Genomic DNA, 11675 nt, shown 5'->3' with positions numbered 1-11675 from the left:
TTACTTGTCTACTGATAGATTTTGTCTCCATACTCTGCCCTTTCAGACAATCTAGTAAACTAAAATGCAATAAAGGATATAATATGTTAAATATTGTTCGAATTATAAAGAACTAATTTAAAATATAGCGCTTTATATTAAATACATTTATACCAACATATAACAAACTTTAATACTATATCGTTATCACAATAAAAAATCCTTGACATTAAGGTTATCATCACGTCATCTGTGTACCTAAACAAGAATGGATTCCATATTTAAAATAACAGAACCTAATAATTATTGGTGCTAAGTTATTTAATAACAAATTAATAGTTTTGGAAATTATTCGATATGATCTTTTTGAGTTTATTCGTATCTTGTGGTTTTGGGCTCGTGGGTAGTATTGATATAATAAACATAGCCAACATTTGGGGTACGGATCCGTTGGGTATTTTTGTTTCCTGGCTTAGTATACATTATTCATCAAAGCATGATGTCACTGGATATAAGGTATTGAAACATTTATCTAAATACTATTTAATCAATCACAAAATATTAGCCATTATTTAAAATCATTGAGTTATTTCCAAATTCTGACTCTGGTATTGAAATGATTCTGATAATTTAGGTCAAGTTATGGACAGTCAAAATGAATACTGAAAAGAAATACGATTTGGTTAACGCTGAACAATACCCTGGTTTGATTCAAGACGATATTACCCTTGAGGTAAGCTGATTTCTTCTAACATATCATCACAAAAAACAACAATTAAGAGATCCTTTGAAGGAAATGTTTTCCTCAAATAAGCATTTAATCATTGCACTATGTTCATGTGCAACTTTGTATACTAAGTTTAATACTAGTAACTAGAGAAGGTTCACACTGCACTGCATATTTTTTTAGCATTATAAGTTTTATCGAGTAATACGTAATAAAAAACCTCCATACTTTGTACATCGAAATGTTCATACGTAGCTTGTTCTGCAAAATACGAACACAGTTAAACCCACAGTTTATCGAATACTCAACGAACTTGTCAAACAAACTGAATAAACTTTCATATAGAGTTTGCAGTAGCAAATAGTCCGTAGCGTCACGGGCTGCTTTTAAACCTGAAAATGTTGAATTTAAACCTACTGTAAAAATGTACGATGTTTTACGTTAATTACAGGTACGAAAGCATGACATTTTGATTCGAACGGTTGTTAGCGCTTTAACAGTGAAAGGAATAGTTAATATTTCTTACAGTGCCATTTCTAATGATAATGGTGTATTTTGGTAAACAATCATGTGACCCATGAGTATCTATTTATCTAAACAGAACTCTTACATTACAAATATTCGGTTCGACGAGTTAAAAAAGAAGGCATGATCATTTTCATCAACGTTTTTATTCTACAATAATGCGAAGTGTAGTGATGCTGGACATAGGCATCCCTTCTGTTTTTTTTTTCTTTATTTCTGCATTCGATAGCCTCTCAACCAAAACGATCTTATCAAGTAAATTTCAGTCGCTCTTTGTCCCACTCTGCTCTTTTATACATTTTAGTGAGTGCTCATAAGTAAAGATTGGCTAGACAAATAAGTATTCTTGTATAAACATAAGAATTATTAACATTAAGTGCTTAAATATATACAAATATGAATTAAAAATAGTTACTGTATAAATCTTGACCGCGTGGAATGGTGGCAAGAATGCTAGCATTTCTCCGTTGAATCGCAATTCCGATCCTCTGGGCTAAAAACAAACCAGCCCTCCTGTCATCAGTGGAGGCAATAAGGCGAGGTGTTATACTTTTAATGAAAATTTTTGCACCACTACTCCAAGGGCCAAGTGTTTCGACAGCAAATGGGACAAAAAAAGTAATTTGACATAAGACGAATATTTAGATCGTTTTTTTGCTTCATCTTTTTCCGCAGTGGCACCGGCTTTTAATATTGTTTCTCGGATGTGAGACGGGGCCAACGTGTCAACACATGTAGCGTCCCACACAAGGGCCCGTCCTCGTTCTCGGGGAAACAATGTCAGTCCCTTAGGTCTCTTACCATCATCACAACTAATTCCACGAGGCTCAGTAAGAGCAGGAACGTCGGTTGTGGCAAGAGCCCTTTTCATTGTATCATTAAGAGAGCCGTGCCGAAAAAGCCTACCTGACCTCCTTGGACAAGAGAGACCATGTAAACAAAAAGAGTCCACCTCTGTTCCACAAGGGCATCTGTGCTCAAAGTACAGCGGTGTGCCCAATTGGGTGAACTTGGTCAGGGGAATTTTAATTTATATACGTCTTGTAGCTTTCTTCAAATAATTCTCCCTAAACCAGTTCGTCATTCCCTCTTATGCAGCTGAGATTTTCGATACCCTTGTTACTGTACAGATCACTTTTAATCTAAAACAATACCTTAATTTCTGAAATTAACAGCGCATACAATATCAATTTAAATGACAAAAAATGAACAAAGTATTGGTTATTATCTATAGTATAAAATAATTTAGACAAATTTGGCATAATTCTTATTGAATTCGTGTTTCTTCATCCTAGGTGGCATTATTTAAATTACATGTGCAAATTCAAATACTGCTAAGCAAATCAAAATTTCTTATATCATATATTATATTCTTATATTATATGTATTGGAACCAATCTGATGACTAAGTTTAGGTGTTTTAAGGAGATTTTAATCAAAGGATATTACCCAAACCTGCGTCAAATACTGGTTAACATGGATTTATTTGGTCTGAAGCTTTTGCTTGCCAAACCTTTAATATTTTAATACACATAGGCTTGATGATGACTCAAAAGCCGTTAAAATGTTATTTTTAAGTCCCCATGATTAATATATCCTTTTTTATTTTAGAAATACCAGGTGAATACTACACTGAGCAGCATCCCGAGAGAGATAATAGTCAATGGAAATTTTCAATCGCAGGTTCTTATCACTGACGTAGAATATAACGTTATGTATGAACTTCGACTTCTAGCGTTTAAAGATAATATCGAAGGACCTATGTCTGAGCCCAGAAGGATCAAAATCGTTAAAGGAGACGGATACCACGCAGTTATCCAGAAACTTCCAACTGGATGTTTGTTTTCAGTACCTAATGTGTTACGTCACAATGGCGATGACTATCCATTTGTTCAGGACTCTTATATATAATTTCCAAGACATTTTTTAATCTAAGCATTGTTATGAAATCTTCAGAAATACACTTTTCCTGAAACTTTGTTTTTTTATGTAATAGGTATCAAATAATCCGTCTAATGGTAATTGGTCACCACCGCCCATAGACATTAGCACTGTCAGAAATAATAACCATTCCTTGGGAGCTAAGATGTTATGTCCCTTGTTCCTGTAGTTACGCTGCCTCAATCACCTTTCAAATCAGAACACAACAATTCTAACTATTGCTATTTGGCGGCAGAATATCTGATGAGTAACTACCAAGAAAAATAAATTCTAAGATTCTACCACATCCTCAAAGTCTTTCTTTTATACAGAACCTTTCTCTTTATAAGCAGTTCGCTTATAAAATGCCATGACACCAAATACAATATAAACATGCACATATTTGGCACGTTTTTATCTTTTAATCGTTTAAATTCTCATTTTTTTTTATGTTTGTATATTTAGAGTACATATGTGTACCCACCATTTGTTTTGTTAGTTAGAGACATTTTTACTTCTTTATAGTTTACTATCATATTCATGTAATTGTATTATGTGATCTTTTTTACCTAAAGGCTTTTTGTCCGGTAATGTCAAAAAATGTAATGTACATCGTATATGTATAATAGTATTTTAATTTTTTTTCCTTTTTTAAACTTTAAAATTTTATTATTGATGTTGAAGTCGAGAGATAATCAATTTAGAAAAATCTCTATGAATATGTTAATTATAATCATATTAATTTAAATAATAAAAAAATATATATATACATATAGAAATTAAACGAGCAAAACTATAATTCGTTAGCATTATATTATTAAACTTCCTTAGACAACAAAAATCAATTTAATATACCTAACACCTAGCAAAAACACTACATATAAAATTCTCAGTTTCCTTGTAAATATACACAAGACAAAAATATATATTCTACATTCACGCACACATAAACATCTTATTATAATTTGATAAGCTCACGATGCTCTTGAGGCAAATCAACGTTATCACACATCTCATAACCTCATAAACAAATAAAGACTTAAAATGAACAACGTGCGTACGGCAATAGTTTTTATTGTTTTAATTCTACAAGAAATATACACACAGAACGTAACGGACTACGTGATTCCAGAAATAACTATACAAGCATTGAAACCTAAAGGTTTTCGAGCTTTTATACCAGGTAAATTATTTCATATAAACTTTAATATTATCTAAGTATTTGAGAAGATATAAAGTAGGTATTAATATAGTTTTTTTTTTTGTATCTATTTTTTCTATATTCTTTTGTTTTTAAATTGAAACAACCTCTAATAATTGTTATAAATGATCTGCCATTACATTTCCTAAGAGACGTAATGACGTCATCATAAATTTAATATGGTAACATTTGTCTTTCGTGTTTGTCGGATTTATTATCTACAATTATTTAATAATTATTCGACTGGTTATGTATGTATACTTTTTTTTCTGTACTGTGGCATTCATCTTGTGGCTTGTTTATATTGCTGAAGCTCCCAAGGTCTGTCTTAATGTCCGTCTTAAAATTAAAGCGTTAATTGAGCCAAATTAATTTTATTGATATAAAAATAATGTTATTTCAAATAAATCTTGCAGCAGATCCAAGAATAAATTTACTTCATATTGAAGCGAATTTTTACGATTCTCTACAATTCGTTGGTAGTGTTAGAGAATTTGTGACCACAGAGACAAATGGAAGATGGATGTATGAAGATCGTGTGTCACAATTAAAAGTCGGAACCGTCGTGGTGTACTACGTGTTTGTAGCTTTACGTAGGGGGGAACCGGATTATTCTAACCAGTTTTTGGCTTACGCCGTTAACGGCTATGCAACTGGAGGAAAACAGCACAAAATTACCGGTACGTTAATTTTATGATAGTTGCACCTTATTGGAGGTAAATTAAAAAAAAAAAAAAACATTGGCTCGAAGAAATGTCAATAGAACCTTATTGAGAATTTTCTAAATGTATTTCCTTTAGTTTACTGTATTTGTAGAGTTACAAGATCCGGACGACTACAGTGCCCCATCAACCGTACAAATTGAGTGTCGTCCAACGATTACTCGTATCCATGGTGGAGCAGCTTGCGCTGGCCAGACGATATTTGAAGATGACTTTGATGTTCTTCGAGAAGACCTGTGGCAAATAGATCAATATATTCCAAAAGACCATCCGGTTAGCAGTCGTTTTTTATGTTTCATATTTGAAAATATTCAGCACAAATGGACCATTTTACCGATCATATTAAATCAATTTGACACGGAAATCCACCAGTACTCTGACTTGAATAAGATTTTAGAATTATTTTTTCACATTTACATATACTAAAAAAGGACCAATGGAATATATATTCACAGAGTCGATGTTTAGATATAGCAATAAATGTAATTACTATACAAATTATGAGTGTGGTTAATAGAGGCAATGATGCTAGAAATATTGCCCCAATATGCTTGGTGGTAGGGCTTTGTGCATGTAGTTACCACAAACTCATTACATTACATTACATTAGCAGCCTGTAAATTTCCCGCTGCTGGGCTAAGGCCTCCTCTCCCTTTGAGGAGAAGGTTTAAAGCATATTCCACAACGCTGCTCCTGGAATACTCATGTGGTAGAATTTCGTTGAAATTAGACACATGTAGGTTTCCTCACGATGTTTTCCTTCACCGCCGAGCACGAGCTGAATTATAAACACAAATTAAGCACATGAAAATTTAGTGGTGCCTGCCAGGGCTTGCACCTAAAATCATCGGTTAAGATGTACGCTTTCTAACCACTGAGCCATCTCTACCACCAAATCATCACCTTTTATTCTATCCGCCAAAAGGTACTTAGTATTGTTGTGTTCCGGTTTAAGGAAAAATAACATCTTACTTCCGAATATTGGATGCAGTGCAGTGCATTTGTAACAGTAATTATCAGATTATCGAATTATTTTCAGGAACATCCATTTATATCTTATCAAAAGCTGCCCTCAGATTCCGTACTAAAAGTTGAGAGTGGAACACTTAAAATTCAACCAATACTTCAGCAAGATTTACCCGGTTTCACAAATAATTCATTGTTTTCTAAAGTATTGGATCTACACGATGAGTAAGTTATAAATTAAGTATATTTTATATTAAAAATGTAAATAAATGAACAAAAATACGTAAATAATTGTTAATAAAAATCGTCTATATCCTTATAATTTATAACGACTATTTCCTTATAATTTATGAAACAAAGTCAAACATTTTTTTTAAATTATTTAACTTTTCGGCTTATCACGGGTAGGACAAAGATCTATGTAAAATGTTAATTAACATCTTGTGTAACTCTCGCGGTGTACTCCAGTAAAGCTTATTTTCGAGATTATTTTTTTTTTACCATTTAACGTTATATCAGCAAATTTACAATAAATCTTCAAGAATTATACACCTGCACCTTCCTCGTGAATCACTCCGTCCATTGGTGAAAACCATACAAAAATCCGTTTGGTAGTTTTTGAGTTTATGACGTTCAAGCAGAGAGACAGACGCGGCGCGGCAAGGGGATATTGTAGAATTAGTTAGTTAATAAAAAACCATCAAGGCAAAGTGGTGTTTGATAAAAACAACGTTTAAAATAGTTTATAAATGTATGACGAAATTATATTTATATATGTATGTAATATAATATCAACTTTCAGATGTACCGGCAGTGTCTGCATTACAAAAGGGTCTGGCCTGGAGATTCTACCACCCGTCGTTAGCGGTAGGCTAAGCTCGAAATTCTCCTTCATTTACGGCATTGTTGAAATACGTGCCAAGATGCCAATTGGAGACTGGCTTTACCCAGGTTTATAGTAAGCAAGATTTTTACCGCGTAGGTTAAGTATGGTTAATTTTCTACTTTTAGTTATGGTTGATTTTTTTTCTACTTACACTTCACTTACCTTACAATCACAAACCAAAAATACTTCCCCAAGTAAAACTTTCGTTCGTTTCTTCGGAGAGTGTGTACAGTGAACTGCCTGGCCTATGGCCCCTTACGTAACCGCCATAAGCGCCATTCACACAAAGCGTTTTGCTTTCTCATTCCTGATGCGCACAGCCAAGGTGCTATAAATCTTTCGAACATCTGCGATTAATGAGCATTTTTTCCGGGTATTTTAAGGCAAGAGTGAATAGGTATTGTTTATACAAACGCGTGCCATCTCGATTGCATCAGTAGTGTATGGTTATTCAAGCATAGGCCATAAAAGGTATGATAAACTAACATTTGGTATAAAGAATAAAACTCAACCTAGCCTATATTCATTTAAAATATAATTAATTAAAGGCTTGAGATAATAACACCGATTGATAATTTAACAAAAACCAGATTTCTGTCTGTATTTATTAAAGTTAAAATTATTAAATACAAAACCCTCACGGAAAGTCATTGCATGTCAGGCGTCAGCAATGCTCTATTGTGCGATACCGATTGCTGCTGTCCCTGCAGTATCATTAATGTTGTAGCTTCAATAGTAATCGTTTTTTTGCGATTTTTTATGCTACGGACGGGCATAAGGGCCACATGATGGTTAGTGCTCACCCCCGCCCATAGACAATACCGCTGCAAGAAATATAAACAATTCCTTACATCACCAACGCGTCACCAACCTTGGAAACTAAGATGTTATGGCCCCTGTGCCTGTAGTAACACTGGCTCACTCACCCTTTAAATTGCTGTTTGCCGGTATAATATCTACCGTTATGCCACTCATATTGTACCATAATATAATATCAGCTTTTTGACATTTAAACTAATCAAGGTCACCCATAATTTTATCAATGAAGACCGCTGATCTTCCACTTTCAATTAGATAAATTTTTTGATAGTTAACGTAAGGGGTTTATCAATAAATTTTTGCCTTAATTGATGTTGAACATTTTCCAGAACTCTTCCTGGAATCATTAACGAAAAAATATGGCAGCACGAATTATGCCTCTGGCGTTTTGAAGATTGCTACTGTTTTTGGGAATAAGCAACTAAATGAACCTCTCTACACGAATAAAGTAAGTTTGGTTAATATTTTAAATAATTTATTTTATGATTTTATACGAGTTTCACTTCGAAAATGCTTCCAGGTCGGTATTTGTTTCGATACGTACAACCAGCTGTCTCTAAAAAGAGAAGACATGATTCATTATTCTTTCACTGATAGTCAAATCGGTTCACAAAAAATGTTTAGGTACACAATTTGTGTAAATTTCATACGGAGCTAATATCTACGGGCAGTGGTGACCACTTACCATCTGGTGGCCCAACTGCTTGTCCGCACGCCAAAGCCATAAAAATAAAATAATAAATGTCCCTCTCTGGACGCCCGACAGTTTACCCTCCCATAAGAAGTTATGACTTCAAAAATAAAAGAAAAGAATATCCACTAAATATCCCACTGCTGGGCTATTGGTGGTGACCAGCCTTATTTTCTTTTGAGGAGAAGCTTGTTGGATACTGTGTCAGATTTTTATCTGACAGACACAGGTTTGCTCACCATGCTTTTCTTCGCCCATAAGCACGATATAAATACTCCTCATTGGGAAATATTTTATTTATATGTTATTTCTTTCCCAGTTTCTAAGAGGAATGGCTTTAACTAATTCTGTTTGTAAGCCTGTTCGTGATGATACCAAAGAATATATTAACGGTACTTGGAGTGATGATTTCCATGTTTTCTCTGTCAAGTGGACACCGAGTAAGTATCTTTTGATTATATTGTTCACCTAACGGTAAGCGCTCCTTTTCGAAATTGCCTCTTTGCTGAAATTGGTCACGAGACAATAGTTATATATTTTATGTATAGAGGACGTTGGTATATGTGTTTATATATATGTGTATATGTGTTTGAATAAAATTTTACATAATTTGACGATCTCTAATAGACTCGGCACGTATATCTATGCATATTTTCTAGACAATTGGGCGTATACTTGGTTATACCACTGTCTCATCACATATAGTACCGCCAAAAATCAAAACTTAGTATTGTTGTGTTTCGTTTTTAAGGTTGAATGAGCCAGTATAATAACAGGTACAAGGGATATAACATCTTAGTTTCCAAGATTGGTGCCGCATTGGTTTGTTGTAAGGAATGGCTAATATTTCTTACAGAATCTTTTTCTATGGGCAGTGGTGATGATTAATATTCGAACAATGAATGGTATATATTTTAATATGTAAGATTTGATGAAACAACTACTTGATGTCCATATAAATAAACGAAAAAAGGAAATAAACGATATAAACGATTTTAAGCTATAAATAAATAAATATTGGACAACATCACATACATTACTCTGACCCCGATGTAAGTAGCTAAAGCACTTGTGTTATGGAAAATCAGAAGTAACGACGGTACCACAAACACCCAGACCCAAGACAACATAGAAAACTAATGAACTTTTTCTACATCGACTCGGCCGGGAATCGAACCCCAGACCTCGGAGTGGCGTACCCATGAAAACCGGTGTACACACTACTCGACCACGGAGGTCGTCAAATATTAACAATGGATAAGTGCTTACTAAAATATTCTTAAGAAAGCAACGAAGATATTCATAAACAGGTTACATGATATATTGATAAAAGTAGAAAATTATAATAAGAAATAAATGTTACAGGTTCAATAGAACTATCTGTTGATGGACAAATATGGAGTCGTGTCCGACCAGGGAAATATGGACTGCGGTCTTGGATGCCAATTTACTGTCGGGATAAATGGCTCAAACTACTTAATGGCGGTGGCAAGATGGCGCCCTTTGATCATTATGTAGGTACTTTTAAAACTATAATATCTTCATTCGATACGTTGACTTAGATGAATAGAATTACCTTACTGTGAATATTCAATTGGAATTGAAATAAATATTAAAAAGTATTTATTATTATTGAATCAGTAAATATTTGGTTCAAAATACTTTTACCCCTGTGAACTGCTAATACGGCATACATGCTCTTAAATTTACTGAATTTTTTTGATTTTCTTAGCATTTTTCCTCGCTCTTCTCTCCGTAAAAACCTTTTACAAAGTATTAGAAAACTTAAAATAAATAAAAGATGAATGAAATCGGTAAAGTCGTTCTAAAGTTATGGCGCGACCAAGGGAAATAGGGTTTCATTTTTATGTACCTATATTATTTCCTTGGTTGTAAAAAATAACCGAATCTTACATTATTAATCTTACTTTTCTTAGTCGTAACGCTATAGAAATGTGAAATTAGAATTTTTGCTGGCTGTCAGCTCGCTCTTAAATAAGGTATTTTTAATAAAGTATATGACAATGTCAAACAAAACAGGTCCGTGCTCGAATGGACCATTTTACTTTAAAGTGGTAAAGAAATTAAAGAAAATCAGCGTTTGGTTTTGGAACCCATTTTGCAAACTGAATGGTACCTACACCTATTTAGATCACGATTTCAGTCATTCCTCCTTAAATTTGGTCTATTTTTTTTTTTAATGTAAATAAAAATGAATGTTCGTAAGTTTTTTACTATCCATTTTTGTGTTTTTGATGAAATTTTATTCAGTAGTCTACACTAACGTAATTTGGCCTTCAGTACATACGTTTTATATTGACCCTTATTCTAGACGTGCGAAGATTCAACGGTTAGTTTAATTTAAGAAAACAATGTATTGCTAAATCCATAGTGTTCTTATAATGTGACGATATGACTAGTCATGACCGTGGGAAAGACGTCAGGAAAACATTCTTCAAGATTGCAAGATTAGGTAGAGAAATGAATATTAGTCTTTCCCATGTTAAAAGTTTATTTTAAGTAAAAATAAAAAAAGGACTCCGTAAATATCATGACAAACTAATTTAATCCAGCATAGGCATAGGCAGCTGATTTATTGTTTTGACAATTATTAGCAAAGGTTACTTCTTTACCAAAGGTTATGTTTTCCGTATGTTCTAAAATATTTGAATTGAAAAGTAATTATATAATTTTGTTGCAGTTTTATTTGAGTCTCGGTTTATCCGTCGGTGGAACAGAATTCCCGGACTCATTGAAAACAAGTGACGGCAGACCCAAGCCGTGGATTAATCTGCATCGAAAAGCAACATTGAATTTCTGGAAGGACGAATCTAACTGGCACCCAACTTGGATCCAACCTTTGTTAATTGATTATGTAAAAATCAAAGCGTTATGATTTGTTAGTCAATTTAGTTGCTAAAACTATTTTAGTTTTCACTTTTAAATAGTAATTTATTACAATATGTATTGTTGGAATTATTGAGATATAAATACTATGTAAAGATTTAGAAATATACAATGTTCGTCCCGACTTCGTATGGGTGAAATAAGATTTTGTTTTTGTTAAAAATTATATCCAGGAACCCAATCACAGTGCCACCGGGTTCATTCTAAACCATTCCCCCATTCGAAACCTACCCAATTAAACACACACAAAAAAATCTAAATCGGTCCAGCAGTTTAGATAGTGTTCAGTGACGTACGGAAGAATTATATACATAAAGTATACATTTATAAAA

The 11675-nt window shown here is 33.5% G+C and overlaps 1 protein-coding gene and 1 long non-coding RNA gene across 3 annotated transcripts; both read left to right on the top strand.

Moving 5' to 3' along the window:
* The first annotated feature begins 265 nt into the window (after positions 1–265).
* On the top strand, positions 266–3534 carry LOC135193690 (uncharacterized). The gene is made up of 3 exons (XR_010309375.1): positions 266–495; positions 614–712; positions 2843–3534. It is a non-coding gene; the product is annotated as an uncharacterized LOC135193690 (long non-coding RNA).
* Positions 3535–4031: 497 nt separating this feature from the next.
* Positions 4032–11486, top strand: LOC113399267 (beta-1,3-glucan-binding protein-like). 2 transcript variants are annotated; one of them, XM_026638360.2, is made up of 9 exons: positions 4032–4334; positions 4769–5032; positions 5169–5347; positions 6114–6265; positions 6843–6991; positions 8075–8193; positions 8756–8876; positions 9802–9950; positions 11138–11486. In XM_026638360.2, exons 1-9 carry the CDS (start codon positions 4196–4198, stop codon positions 11330–11332), a joined length of 1467 nt encoding a protein of 488 aa, XP_026494145.2. In that variant the 5' UTR covers positions 4032–4195; the 3' UTR covers positions 11333–11486. The 2 variants fall into 2 exon arrangements, with proteins under 2 accessions (XP_026494145.2, XP_064073327.1); XM_064217257.1 differs by lacking the exon at positions 4032–4334 and adding an exon at positions 4478–4534.
* The last annotated feature ends 189 nt before the right edge of the window (positions 11487–11675 follow it).

The sequence above is a fragment of the Vanessa tameamea genome, chromosome 16, assembly GCF_037043105.1.
Source record: "Vanessa tameamea isolate UH-Manoa-2023 chromosome 16, ilVanTame1 primary haplotype, whole genome shotgun sequence".
In the NCBI taxonomy this organism is placed as follows: domain Eukaryota; kingdom Metazoa; phylum Arthropoda; class Insecta; order Lepidoptera; family Nymphalidae; genus Vanessa; species Vanessa tameamea.
This window is presented reverse-complemented; position numbering and strand designations above follow the sequence as displayed.

Bases quoted from the DNA above. Each gene is read 5' to 3' on its own strand.
- LOC113399267 (XM_026638360.2), top strand. From the start codon at position 4,196: ATGAACAACGTGCGTACGGCAATAGTTTTTATTGTTTTAATTCTACAA. The intron at 6,992-8,074 runs GTTTATAGTAAG...AACATTTTCCAG, and splicing joins TGGAGACTGGCTTTACCCAG to AACTCTTCCTGGAATCATTA. The intron at 8,877-9,801 runs GTAAGTATCTTT...TAAATGTTACAG, and splicing joins CTCTGTCAAGTGGACACCGA to GTTCAATAGAACTATCTGTT.